The following is a 15,406-nucleotide window of genomic DNA, read 5'->3' on the forward strand; positions in this document are numbered from 1 at the left end:
GCATCTCCGTTGTTTATTTCTCTTGAACCAGTTATATACTATTTATAGAAATTATCAACTATATCCCCTCCAAGTATCCTATTCAATGAAATATTTTCTGATCTGTTTAAGTATGTTAATTTAGTTGTTTTTCTTTCTCCCGGTGAAGGAAATGCAGAAAATAGTCAAGTGCTTCTTGGCGATCTGAACTACAAAAATACTTTTAGATTTGCAGGTTTACCTCTGAATTATATAAAAAGAATGATTACTGAGGCAAGCATCCTACTACATGCTAAAACTGTTTTTGTGGGATAATAAATTAAATCCACTTTAGTTAAATAAGCCGTACTAACAAGAAAATAACATTAATAAAAATTTTTTAAAAACACATTAATATTCATAGCGTAGGCGTGACTGTGTGGTTAAGAAGCTAACTTCCCTACCATGTGGCTCTGGGTTCAGTTCCGTTGGGTAGCATCTTGGGCGACAGTAAAGAATACACACACCTGGTGTTTAGGATTAGGGTTTTTGTTGCGCCGAAAATGGGTGATGTGCGTATTTTTTACCTTCACTGCATGTAGTATAATTAATTGATAAAGGAAATATGGCATGATAATCATAGCAAAATAGCCAGTGTCCACTTATTGCAAATTAAAACTTCTGCTATGCATATCAGGATTTAAAAGATTTTCCAAGTTAACTTGTTTCTACGTAATTTAATTTATTAAATAATGTATTAATGTATTAAATAAAACTTCTGGCTATTTAATGTAACAGATCTCTGCTAGAGTGTTGCTTTCAAGAGAAATTATATAATCTTGTTTTGTTCAGACGAAAGTTGGATATTGATGTATAAGTTGTCATTTGATCATCTTTTCATACTGGCATGAGTTAGAGAGTTCACAATTTTGCATTTGGCCGGGCATCCAGCTGTAAAAACTATGCCAAAGCAGACAGTGAAGCTTGGCATAGTCGTTTGGCTTACCAGCTCCTGTCAAACTGTACAAAACACATGGCCATATCAGCACAGTCACCTCTCTTGCACACCACATTTGATGCTTCTTACGTCCAACTTTTCTCTCAGGGCACTCACACTCTGCTGTGTATGCACACTGACATTACACATCCAGCGGATCATACTAGCTTCATTTCTTTCAAGCCTACGCATGTACTCAGCATTCATGGTCCATTTTTCACTGCTGTGTAGCAAGGCAGTTTGCACACATGCATCATACAGTCTACCTTTCACTTTGAGAGCGAGAGGCCCTTAGTTGCCAGCAGAGGTAGGAGCTCCCTGAACTTTACCCAGGCTATTCTTACCCTAGTCACTACACTTTCAGAGCAACCACCCCCATTACAAACTTGGTTGCCTAGGTAGCAGAAGCTATTAACTACTTCTAGTTTCTCCCCCTGGCATGTGATAGAATCAGTTTCCTGTACATCTTCAGTGTTTATTGTCCCAGTGCATCTGCCACACAAAGACTATTTTCCCGGTTAACCTTCCTAAGGCCAGCAATTTCAGTGGAGTGAGGGGCAAGCAGATTACATTGACCCCAGTACTCAAATTATATTTATTTTACTGACCCCCCAAAAGAACAAAAGGCAAAGTTGATCTCGGTGGAATTTAAACAAAGAATATGAAGACAGATGAGATGAAGCTAATCCTTTTTGCCTGGCATGCTAACGATTCTGCCAGCTGGGCACCTTACAGATATTCATTATTAGTGATAATTAAACAGTATTAATTGAAAATTAGCCTATCTGCAAACATACTTGAAAGCCTTACTAAGCTGCAGTATTCATCTTATCTCAGCGAGGATATTTGCTGCTGAAGAAGCTAACAAGCAGAAATCTAGATCCAGCAATTCCATCTCCAATGCATGGCAACCTTTGCTTGATGCTGATATTTTGTTGTTTTCTGACACTCCGTCTCTTTAATAGATACTTTCTCAAGACAAATTCTGCAGTAAAACCTTTCAATGTATACAAATTGCTAATTTTGAACTAACACTGCTTCTATCACTAGTAATGAAACACTATATTTTCCTGTTTTATTTTCAGAAAAAATGCCAGTTACTTGGCATCACAGTTTTGCTCCTTCAGTCTCTTCCATTTGTTCCTCCTTAAGAAAGAACTATTCTCACATTGAGGCAAAGACAGGCTTAGATGTCTACTTCATAAAAGAACTGGTCTGTTTCATTGAATCAGAATTTAAAGAAGTAGATGAAGATGATCATGAGCAGAGATTCATTGTATTTCAAAGAGCATTTAATATGGTTTGCAATATATATATTTCTACTTTCTAACACTTCATCTCTATAATAGATACTTTCTCAAGACAAATACACTTTAAGTATGTATACAGATTACTAATTTTGAACTAATACTGATATGAAGGCATATGGCTCAGTGGTTAGACCATTGAGCTCACAATCACAAAGTAGTGAGTTCAATTCTTGTATCAGGTTGTGTTCTTGAGCAAGACACTTTATTTCAAGTTGCTCCAGTTAACTCATCTGTAGAAATGAGTTTTAATGTCACTGGTGCCAAGCTGTATCAGTCTTTGCCTTTCCCTTGAGTAACATCAGTGGCATGGAGAAGAGAGGTTGGTATGCATGGGCGACTGCTGGTCTTCCATGGACAACCTTGCCCAGACTTGTACCTTGGAGGGGAACTTTCTAGGTGCAATCCCATGGTCATTCATGACCGAAAGGGGTCATTACCCTTTTTATATATTGATACATTTTCATTGAAAATTATTATCATTTTATTATGTATTTATTTCATTACACTGCATTAATTGTATTTGTCCCTTGCCATTGCCCAGTGACAAGATGCAAATCAGTTTATGTATAATCGACCGAGACCTTTGGAAATGTGCTGTGCGTGAGAAGACCCGGCAAGCCAAGTAAGATCGTTGCCAGTGCCCCTGGACTGGTTCTTGTGCGGGTGGCACATGAGATGCACCATTTTGAGCGTGGCCGTTGCCAGTACCGCCTGACTGGCTCCTGTAGGATTTTCGAGCGAGATCGTTGCCAGTGCCCCTGGACTGGCTTGTGCGGGTGGCACATAAAAGACACCATTTCGAGCCTGGCCGTTTTCGTGCGGGTGACACGTAAAAGCACCCACTACACTCTCTGAGTGGTTGGCGTTAGGAAGGGCATCCAGCTGTAGAAACTCTGCCAAATCAGACTGGAGCCTGGTGTTGCCATCCGGTTTCACCAGTCCTCAGTCAAATCGTCCAACCCATGCTAGCATGGAAAGCGGACGTTAAACGATGATGATGATGATGATGATGATTAAAACAACAAGAAATTGTTAATCACAAAAAAATTCTTTTCATTATTTTGAAATAGGAATAGTTTTATAAAATGTCATTAAATAGTATAAAGGTATATAAAACTCTATCTTCAGATATTCATTGCTTGACTTGTCAATGTAACATGACATCTCTTTCCAGCCCTACCTGATCCCTCCCATCCTCTCTTCTCAAATGTAAGAAATCATGTAGCTTCTTTATAACAAGAAACACCTGTTTTGCTCTGTTCCTTTCTCAAAGTTTAATCTCCTAGCATACAGTCACTCATCTCAGGGTTTGTAGTCTTGCATGGCACCCAGTAACCTCACTAGTGCTCACTGGTAACAGCAAAAGCACCCAGTACTTACTGTAAAGTGGTTGGCATTAGGAAAGGCATTCAGCTGTAGAAACCCTGCCAAAGCAAACCCTGAAATCTGATGCAGTTCTTGGATCAAATATATCCTGTCAAACTATCCAGTCCATGCATGCATAGAACATAGATGTTTAATGATGTTGATGATAATCTCCTCCAGCAATCACTGTACTTAAAAAGCATTAGGTTTTACAGATGTTTCCATGTGTTGTAATTACAAACAATAATCAATATTACATAATTAATGTAGAGTATATCTATTCAAGAGCAAAAGTTCATTTTTCTTTCTAAATGTAAAATATATTTATCTCAAATTTCTACAGAACTACTTGATTTGTATCAGAAAATAGAAGAAAACACATTTTTGACAAAATTTAATTTGTACCAATCAGATTTTTTATTTAAATCTAACCATTTTGCTTAAATTTCAGGTAATTGAACATGTCCAAAATTATAAATTACTCTTGACATCAATAAAAAAAGAATACGAAGATGTGATTGAGACTCTTCGCTATGCCAAACAACGAAATCCGACACTCAAAACCCAAATAATTAGATTATCTACTCAGGGTTCAACAATTCACAATTTTAAAGTGAGAATTTACCAGCTTCAAGAATTGTAAGTTATAATCTTCCAGATTTAGAAAATAGACAGACATAGTTTTATGGGTAGTACTCTTTTACTCTTTTTTACTCTTTTACTTGTTTCAGCCATTTTGACTGCGCTCATGCTGGAGAACCGCCTTTTAGTCGAGCAAATCGAGCCCAGGACTTATTCTTTGGAAGCCTAGTACTTATTCTATCGGTCTCTTTTGCCGAACCGCTAAGTTACGGGGACGTAAACACACCAGTATCGATTGTCAAGCAATGTTGGGGGGACAAACACAGACACACAAACATATACACACACATACATACATATGTATATATATATATATACATATATACAACAGGCTTCTTTCAGTTTCTGTCATCGAAATCCACTCACAAGGCTTTGGTCAGCCTGAGGCTATAGTAGAAGACACTTGCCCAAGGTGTCACGCAGTAGGACTGAACCCAGAACCATGTGGTTGGTAAGCAAGCTACTTACCACACAGCCACTCCTGTGCCTATAGTACGATTATTATTATTATTATTATTATTATATAAAAAAACGTGTTGTTACACTTAGATGTGCATGCTTGCATTTATTTTGGTTAATCCTCTCTGCACAGATTAAGTTTTTGCTGATAATGTAATATGTAAATCAGTTCTTGTAACCACTTTCTTTTGATCAGTCAACATAAAATGTGTATACTATGCTATTTTCCAGTGGAGTTATGATAATCTTTGTCTCTTTTGACCCCATAAAGACACAATTTCCAGCACATGTAAAAAATACAATTTTGTACTTCATGCTGGTATGGATTGGACAGTTTGAAACTATCCAATGTATCCAAGGACTGCATCAAGCTCCAATGTCTGTTTTAGCATGGCTTTTACTGTGACATGCTCTTCTGAATGCCAATCATTTTACAGCAGAGACTGGGTGCTTTTTTGTGCTACCTGTATTATTGAGGTCGCCATACAGTTTGAAGGACTACATGCCCTGGAAGAAGTGGGAGAGGTATGTGTGTGTGTATGTGGAAGGGGAGTCGGTTTCATACCAGGAGATGAGGGGTAGGGGCTGAGCAGGTTCCTGTGGAGGGATCTGCATGAAAGCGACATTCTTTTGGATAAAATAAAAAGAGCATTTTTTCATTGAATAGTGTCTGATTTATTTTGTAGACTAGCTATACAGAGAGGTCATAACAAAAACCTTGAAAAGAAACGAGATGAATTATTCAATAGAAGCCCAGATTGTCTGAAATTTATGGAAAAAAAGAACCAAACAAATGAAAAGGGCTTGGATAAACGAGTGATTCCAGGTGAGTTTATTTATTTTTTTCTAATTTTTTAAAATATTTATTTTAATCAATAATGAAAAATTCTTAATCTCTAACTCATCACACACCCCGTCAGGGGTGTCACAAAGTAAACCAGGCCTTGCCGTCCACTAAAGAAAACACATAGTAAATAATCCATAAGCACTCAACCAAACTGAGTTGTCAACTTGTTCCATTTGCCAAAAGGTTTGCAAGGCACCAGCAGGCCTCAGGAGACATGTTTGTGTCCATAGAACATGATAATGCTTTAATTTACTGAACTCTCATTTGCTGTTCACAACAAGAGAATCCATCCATATATATATATATATATATATATATATATATATATATATATATATATATATATATGTGTGTGTGTAGTGGTTATATATATATATATGTGTGTGTAGTGGTTAGGATTCCTGGCTTTTACCCAGGCAGCCCGGGTTCGATTCCTGGCATGGAAATGCATGCTTTATAGGCACAGGAGTGGCTGTGTGGTAAGTAGCTTGCTTACAAAACATATGGTTCTGGGTTCAGTCCCACTGCATAGCACTTTGAGCAAGTGTCTTCTGCTATAGCCTTGAGTCAACCAAAGCCATGTGAGTGGATTTAGTAGGGGAAAACTACAAGAATCCCATTGTGTGTGTCTGTGTTTGGCCCCCCACTGCCACTTGACAACCGATGTTGGTGTGTCTACGTCCCCGTAGCTTAGCGGTTCAGCAAAAGAGACTGATAGAATAAGTACTAGGCTTACAAAGAATAAATTCTAGGGTCACTTTGTTTGACTTAAGGTGGTGCTCCAGCATGGCCGCAGTCAAATGACTGAAACAAAAGAGTAAAAGAGAAATACACACACACACACACACACACTGATGCGCACAGGCATGGCTATGTAGTAAGAAGTTTGCTTCCTAACTACAAAGTTCCAGGTTCATTCCCACTGCATGACACTTTGGACAAGTGTCTTCTTCTATAGCCCTGGGCTTACCAAAGCCTTGTGAGTGGATATGGTAGATAGAAATGAAAAGAAGCTCATTGTGTGTGTGTGGGTGTTTTTATCACCTTGTTTTGATATTGTGTGGTAGTTGTAAGTGCCACTGTCATGTAAGCAGTGTCATTCATTTCCAATATTTTGTGTTAAGATATCTGGCAACAGAAAATTTGTCTCAAGAAATCATATCCATCCAACCCATGCAAGTATGGAAAAATGGATGTTAAAAGGATGATGATGATATCTTATTTTAGAGAAAGACGATAAATAAATTCGTATTTGGAATAACGTATTAAGATTTTTTTGTTATATTACATAACTTTATTCATATCTGGTTTCTGAAATCTGTTCATATGTTATCCATTTCTATATAATCATTTTTCCCTAGGTATCACACTTGAGCAGTCTACAGATGTAAATTATCTGAATTCTATTTTAAAGAAAGTAACCAGGTGTGTGAAAGACATGAATTTAAAATTAAAGACAAAATATGTTCCAAAATCTGAGAAGCACAAATTGAAGAACTTATTGAAAGCAAAGATAACAGAAAGAGACCAGTTGATTAATGAAGGCCATTACTTGAAGGCCAAAAGGCAAAGAATCAAAGTTGGCTATGAAGCAGCACTGGCATATAATGACATACGACCTCCCCATTGGTCTGTTGGTGACATTGTGGCACACGCTTTGCGTTTATCTGTTGATACCACAATTGATGAAAAAGGTCTGTTTTAAGAATTTTTCTCTTTTTTGTTTTGCATTTCTGCATTTCAATTCATGTCCTCAAAATCAATGAAACAATTTGTTTTACTCTCACTTTACAGTTTCTTACTGTATAGTGGAAACTGTAGAGAGTGGGAGTGTCCCATCCTCATTTGTTTAACATCCATGTTCCATGTTGGCATGGGTTAGCTAAACATTTATGAAAATCATTTCTGGCCATGAGGAAATATTACCCTGCTTTTGGAAACAGGTGAGGGTTGGCAAAAGGAAGAGCATTTGGCCATAGAATATCTGCCTCAACAAATTCCCTGTGACCAATGCAAGCACAGAAAAGAGTATATTCTAGGTTATAGAGCTTGCAATACAGGTTCAGTTTTGGGTTGAGCTATTTCATTTCAGAGATGTATTTGTCTGGCAAGTGACTTAATCTGAGACAGTTTGTTGAAGCTAAAACAATTACAGTGATGAAGACACATGTTAACCATTCAGATGTACTCAAAAACTGTTAACTTCATTTAAACATTATTTGATGAAAATTTTGACACCAAATAATAAATATTTAAGTGAAGTTAACAGTTTTTGTGTGTTTTTGAATGGCTCTGGAGGTACCAGAGTATGCAGTAAGTGAAAATACTGGAGGTGCAAGTGAAGTGGTGGTGGATTTCATCACATCCATGGTATACCAGAGTTCATCTTAAATTTTCAAAGCATCGAGTGTTTGAGAGGCATGTCTTGTCCTGCACATGATTTCAGTTCTTTGCAGGATTTATCTTTGGGTTGATTTAAGTTCAGGTTTTCAAGCTAATAAGATAGTTACAGTGTTTTCTCTGCTTACACTAATAGATTTTACCTTGCCATAGTACATGCAGCCTCATTTATCACTAATTTGTTCATCACTGATCCAACATGACACAGTACATTCAATTATGAACCATGTTACACTTATCTCAGATTGATCTGTGATAACATGGATCAGTCAAAGATTTTGCATGTACCCCAAAATTAACCCCCAGAGCTCAGTTACCTAAAATGCACTGACTATTGGTTGTGTATACTTGACCATGCTGCAATGCTACATATTTTTTATATGAATTTATGTACTCATACCCATCAACGTGAGATAAGGGAATAGAAAAAAATGCAAAGTTGCCTGATCGTAATAAATGATGCAGATAAGTATTTTCTCTACAGGGAAAAGGTAGAGAAGATTGAGAAAATATGTGACAATGGTAGCTTCACTGCTGTGGGTTGTGAGTTTGAAATCAATGAATTTACCATTTGTTCTGTTTACAAAGTGCATGAAGATAATTCATTTATTGCTATTTTCTTTTAACCAAACCCCGGTGATAAACGATGACAGATGTACTAGTTTTAATTTAGGAATATTTGGCAGTGAATATTGTATCTCTTGGCAAAACATTCTTCATTAAAATAAATACATCTGTGATTAAATGTTTAAGTAAGTTACTAGTATTTAAAAAGATATTATTTATCCAATAATACAATTTTAAATAGATTCTTAAAAACTGAATCATTTGTATATATTGTGTATTTTAGACAACACATTGTATGCAGTGGCCACCAGCACTGTAAAAGTATTACAAGAACCAGAACCAGATGATGAAAAAGAGGCTGAACTTATGTTGGAGAACATTGAAATATTTAATGAAATGTTTGAAAACCTACTTTACGCCGAAGCTGCAATGCATGCTGCTGTCTGCCCCAAAGGCATTTTACGCACAATGGCTACATTTCAGAGATTCAAAGGTCTGTTGAATGATTTTCTACACTGCAAATGATTACCTAAGACTAACAATTTTAAGATCATTGCATTGAGTTACCAATAAAAAAAAAGTTTAAATATATACCCATGCCAGCATGGATAATGTTAAATAATTATGATAACGATGATGATTCTATGGTCCTGGTACCAAGACACTTTGGAGAATTATAGGTTATCACTGAATCTTTTCAGTTAGCCAGCCAATTTTCAAAAATTTAAAATTTATTGAAAATGTAGTTTTCCAAGCTGAATCTCAGGAGATATTTCACATTTTCTGGAAAAATTTTTTTAAAGTTATAGAGGTTTAAAGTTTGATAATTTTCACCTAGTCAGAAAATAGGATTTGGAAGCTGTCATTTTGTGTGTGACAGCATGTGTTGTCAACAAATTAAATTGGAAAACAAATCAAATCTTGCTTTATGCCCGCCATATAACCCCTTATAATTTTTTGTATTTTTGGAATTTTCAGATAATTCTTGTGAATTTGTATTCTACGTACAGGAATTCATGCAATTATCCAAAAATAAAACAAAAAATTTGTTGGTACATGATTTAAAGCCTATTTGGCTATTATTTTTAGCACATCTGACAGCTATCTCAATGAGTAAAATATACTTGTCAACATGTGCTTTCTCACCGACAAAAGAGTTCTCATGCTTGGCAGGAATGAATGTGTCTGTGGATTATGATTGGCTAAAGTTACCCAAAATTTGCAAGATAAGGCGGAGGTAATAATAACAGTAATCCTGTCTAATGTAGACATAAAGCCTGAAATTTTAGGTGAGGTGGTGGTGGGGGGGCTAGTTGATTACGTCAACCCTAGTGCTCAACTTGTATTTATTTTATCAACCCGCAAAAGGATGAAAGGCAAAGTTGATCTCAGTGGAATTTGAACTCAGAACATGATGACAGATGAAATGCCACTAAGCATTTCATCTGGTAGGCTTATGATTCTGCCAGCTCACTGCCTTAATAATAATAATAATAATAATAATAATAATAATAATATTAATAATAATAATGATAACAATGTTCTGATGCAATATAAAATAGTGGCTCTCATGGCTCCTGATCTTAACTGATTGGAAGTGTTATCATGTACATTGTTTTATCTTGGTATAAAAGATGGACTGCAGCAAGTATTCTGCTCAATACCACAGATTTGCTTGTCAGTTGCTTGACCTTAACCAGTTGAGCATGTCCCCTTGTAGCTGATGATATGTGCATTCTTGATCATGAAGAGAAGTAGTGGAGAAGCATCATAGCCATGTGTTGAGAGGAATTCTTTGGGGTTTGAATAATTCACCTCTGGAAACTTGGGTGTTTCATTCATCATCCTTAAGCAAACCTTATTTAAGGACCTTTCGAGTGGGATGGGCTGCTAGACCTGAAGAAAATTTTAACTAGATCCCACCTGAAAGGCTTTATCTTGATATGAGGTCATCATGTCATGCACATGTGGTTGTGATGCATGTGCCTGGTGTGCCCTTATCAGATGGGTAGTCATGATAGGTATATTGGGCTTCATATATTTGTACCCCAGTGTCACTTTAATGCCAAGCATTGCTCTCTCTCTCACTGAATAATAGTAATAATAATCTTTTCTTATTTTGGTGCTAGGCCAGCAATTTTTGAGGTGGGGAAGTATTCAAAATCCTCAAGGTTTTTTTTTTAATATTTTCATAGATTTACAGACAGTACCTGGTGAGCGACCTTCACCATCCTTTATCTTCTGCAAGGCTTTACTCTCAACAGTGGAAGATGAAAACCAAATACCAGATGAAGAAATATCCTTAGAATGTATACGTTGTACTTTAGAAGAAAGAGAGTTTCAATTGCTGTTCTTTTGGTTGTCCCAAAAAAAGTTAGTTCTGAATTATATCATTTTTTTCTGTCATTCATTTAAAGCAAAGTTTTGTTATTGGTTTTTGCATATTCCATCAGTTTATATCCATGGGCTCTGCATGCAGAGGATGTGTGAAGACGAGAGAAATGAAGCAAGCATATTCTGCCAGATATGTAATATTAGTCTGCATGAACTGTGTAGTACAGATGAACTGAAAGATAAACTAGATGTAAAAAGATTCATTTGCAATATGTAAGAACAAAGACTGTTGGTATGGACATTTGATGCTTATGGAGGAAAATAGATAGTAAAAAAGTTCTACAATATTCAAGTGGAAGGAAATTGTGGAAGAGAAAGATCAAGGGAAACATGGATAGAACTGGTAAAAGTTGGTCTCATTATCTTGAACCTCATGAAAAAAAAAATGATAAAAGAATGTTACAAATGCAGAGATGTGATGTTGGAAACAACATTTTGAAGTGAAGTCGTTACAGATTTCTTTAATAATTTTGATTTTGAAATGTTTCTGATTCTGAATTCTTCTTAAGACCTTTGAAGGTTTTTTTTTTTAGTAGTGACAATATATTTAAATTTACAAAAGTTTTACAAAACTATGTGGTACAGATGAGCAGAGAGATAAACTAGGTATAATAAGATTCTGTAGTTACATACAAGAATGAAAACTGTGTTGGTATGGACTTTTGTAATGAGATTATCTATCATAATTCTATTATGGTGTGTATTTTTAAATGTATTGTTTCCAAAATCCCGAAAATAGGTTGTTAGTTGGAGGTAATAATTTGTTCTTCCTTTGATATATTATTTTTAAAAAAAACCCAAAATTCCTTCTCCGATTTGGGAAAAAGGATGCTTTTAACCAATTACATTTTAGTTTATATTATATGTGAGCTAAATGCACAAATGCACAAATGTACATAATTGCAACCAGAAATTGCTTCACTCAAATGATTGGCATAAAATCACTCACAGACATGCTCCAACCACTGGCCTACAAATATGCTGTCTCCTCTCTCTGCCTTTTCTACCTCTATTGTAATGGCCCCTACTCCTTGCAGCTGGTTAGGCTCATTTCACTTACTACTCAAGTATTCCATCCAACTTGGCCCAGGTCCTGGACTAATCATTGTGCTCACTCCTTTTGTCTGAGAACATTGGCCCTTTAGAATTCTTTCCCTACACATGTCTTTCTCACTGGCTCAAGAGGAACATTAATGGCATCAATCTTACCAGTCTCAGATGACCTGCAAAGGCCATGGACACTGCCCCTTTACAACAAGCAAGAAAAAAAAATTCTCAACTAATTATTTTAATCAAGTTTATTTGTGAGATGAAATAAGTGAAAATAGCCTGAAAAATATCCGAGTCATTCAAACATTACATGTTGCAATTGGATGAGATCTGTGGCAAAGTTTAACTTCATTAGCTTGTGATCAATTCTTTACCTTAACCTCTAATGCATCTAGTTTAATATTAATAACATATTCTATATCATTGCAGATTAACAATCACAAAAGCTGCAGGTGATTTGATTAAAGAATATTGCAAGTGTTCAATGATCTGTACATGTGGGTGCCTCTCGTTAGCTGAATTTATTTACACACAGTTGGGTCTTTATAAAGAGGCTACTTTCACATTGCTGAAACAAAACCGCATCATTTATGGTTTATACTATGCCCAATCTCTGGCTGAATTTGAAAGCAGTGACTATGAAGCAGCTTTTGATGCCTGCCCAACTCTTCAGTTTGCTAGTTCATTGGTATTGAATACTGATTTACAAAGCAATACCATTAAACCATTGATAAGTTTCCCTAGAATGTTTACACTTTTAATTGAAAAAAACAACATCAACCTTATGCAGACGTTTTGGAGAAAAATTACATACAAAGGTCAGTATGGGTGTTCTTTTATTCTTTTACTTGTTTCAGTCACTACACTATGGCCAGGTTGGGGCTTTGTCAATTAAATTGACCCTAGTACTTATTTTAGCATTGGTATTTTTACCAAACTGCTAAGTTGTGGGGCCACAAACAAACGATCACTGGCTGTCAAGTGGCAAGAGACAACTACAAAGATTTGCACACACAAACACGTGTGTGTGTTTGTATATATACACATATATACAAACATGCTTGCATAGGTCCAATGGAGTTTATTGAGACAGATTTTCACTGGCTGGATGCTCTTTCTGTCACCTTTTTACCAAGTAAGGTAATACTTCCCCATGGCCAGACATGTTCTGTGGAGGCACTTGGCTTAGTTGTTAGGGTGTTGGACTCATGATTGTAAGTTTATGGTTTCAATTCTTGGACCGGGCATTCTGTTGTGTTCTCGAGCAAAACAGTTCATTTCACATTGCTCCAGTTCGCTCAGCTTGCAAAAATGAATAACTCTGCAATGGACTGGTGTTCCATCCAGGTGGGGAATTTGTGCGCCATGGAAACTGGGAAGCTGACCCTTATGAGTCAGCATGACTTGAGAAGATAACCTTTACCTTTGCGTAGATGTGTTCTCACAGAATATTGGAAATGAATGACACTGCTTGTATAACAGTGATGATCATTTACAACTGTCACACAATGTCAAGACAATGTGACACACACACACATGATGGACTATATACATTTTTCAGTCACTTCCTCCCAACTTGCATGAATGTTCTTGATGCAGTCTGCGATGTTGTAGCTCTTCCAGAAATCATGAAGGTTCACTTCACCACTTTCAGTTGCCTTGGAAAATGTTGTGCGCAAATAATACACTTTGAATGTCGCTATAGCTTGTAAAGTTCGTCGTAACTCCGAGTGGTCGTTAAATGAGGACAGTCTGTACACTCAGAGTGGTTGATATTAGGAAGAGCATCCTTCCTAATGTAGAAAACCATGCCAAATCAGACTGGAGTCTGGTGCAGCCACCCAGCTTGCTAACCCTGGTCAAACTGTCCAACCCATGCCAGCATGGACAGAGGACATTAAATGATGATGATGATATATTTATATATATATATATATACACACGCATACACATCATCACCACCATGACCACCATCGTCATCATCATTATGATCTAATGTCCATTTTTTATGCTCTCATGGGTCAGATAAAATTTATTGAGGCAAATTTTGTGCTGCTAGATGCCCTTCTTGTTACCAAATGAGGCAATATTGTCCCTTAGCTAGACATGTTTTTCTCTGAAGACTGCAAAGAACAACCTCGCTTGTATGAGAATGACGCTCATTTACAAACATTACCTGATTTCTGGATGAGGGTTTACATGCACACAGATATGTACACACACTGGCATTCCATCAATTATGACAAATGATGTTCCAGTTGATCCAATCAATAGAACAGCCAGCTCATGAAATTAGTGTGCAAGTGGCTGAGTACTCCACAAACGTGCATACCCTTAATGTAGTTCTCAAAAAGATTCAGCATGACACAGAATGTGACAAGGCTGGCTCTTTGAAATGCCGGCACAACTTGATTTTGTCAGCTGGCACAATGTGAAATAAAGTGTCTTGCTCTAGGACACAATATGCCACCAGAAACCGAACTCACAATCTTACGATTGTGAGCTGAATACCCTAACCACTAAGTCATGTGTCTTCACTACATACACTCACATGTATGATGGGTTTCTTTCAGTTTCTGTCTACAAAAGCCGCTTACAATCCTTTGGTCAATCTAGGGCGAAAGTAGAAAACACTTGTTTAAAATGTCTTAGAGTGGAACTGAACCTAAGAGTTAATGGTTGGGAAGCAAGCCCCTTAATCTAACACCCATGCCTGTACCTAGGATAAGTATCTTTTATAATAGCCCCAGTTTATTATTATGTTTATTTATTTATTTTGGTAGTACTAACTTAAAACTATTTGCTTCTTGTCATTTCAGCTTCAGATGATACAAACGGCCCAATTGTTCACGATTTAATGGCCCTTGAAGAATTTCCACTTGATGACAGTTGGCATGATCTTGTCATTAAACTTGACCAAATAGGAGAAGAACAAATTGCAGTGGAATTGCAAGCATTGATTTTCTCTCATAGTGTCTTGAATTCAGCTTTAAAGACATGTCATGATCTGAATGAATTAAATTTACTTTATTAAAAAATGATATCTTTATCTTTCTTTAAACATCAGAATAAAATATTTTCATTAAAATAATAAAAAACAAGAGTACTCAGAGAGTGCAAGCCAACACCAATGTCCTCTCAATGATTAGCCAGAGATGATTTTTTAAATGAGAATATCTGAAATAAACTCGACTGCTCTCACAAACGAAAGTACTAAAAATGAACTCAACCACTCTCAAAAATTAAGTAAAACAACAGGAAAAATAATCCAGAATCCTTGTCCAGTACTGGATGGATCCCAAAATCTAATCAGTTTGTGCCAGTCATGAGGCCAAATATCCCTGAAAATTTCATCTGAATCCATTCAGTGGTTCTTGAGATATCTTGTCCACAGATAAACAAATACAGCTGAAAACA

At 36.5% G+C, this 15,406-nt stretch overlaps 1 protein-coding gene across 2 annotated transcripts in view; it reads left to right on the forward strand.

Annotated features, from left to right (window-relative positions):
• Positions 1–15,406, forward strand: part of LOC106875142 (clathrin heavy chain linker domain-containing protein 1) — a 15,966-nt gene extending 560 nt beyond the window's left edge. For both annotated transcript variants that reach the window (XM_014923135.2, XM_014923136.2), the window contains exons 2-9: positions 2,041–2,255; positions 4,082–4,269; positions 5,418–5,557; positions 6,940–7,272; positions 8,829–9,038; positions 10,741–10,918; positions 12,419–12,807; positions 14,809–15,406. In XM_014923135.2, coding sequence (XP_014778621.1) covers positions 2,041–2,255; positions 4,082–4,269; positions 5,418–5,557; positions 6,940–7,272; positions 8,829–9,038; positions 10,741–10,918; positions 12,419–12,807; positions 14,809–15,023 — 1,868 coding nt within the window. In that variant the 3' untranslated portion in view covers positions 15,024–15,406. The remainder of the gene's footprint in view (positions 1–2,040; positions 2,256–4,081; positions 4,270–5,417; positions 5,558–6,939; positions 7,273–8,828; positions 9,039–10,740; positions 10,919–12,418; positions 12,808–14,808) is intronic.

This window comes from Octopus bimaculoides, chromosome 6 (genome assembly GCF_001194135.2).
Source record: "Octopus bimaculoides isolate UCB-OBI-ISO-001 chromosome 6, ASM119413v2, whole genome shotgun sequence".
NCBI lineage: Eukaryota > Metazoa > Mollusca > Cephalopoda > Octopoda > Octopodidae > Octopus > Octopus bimaculoides.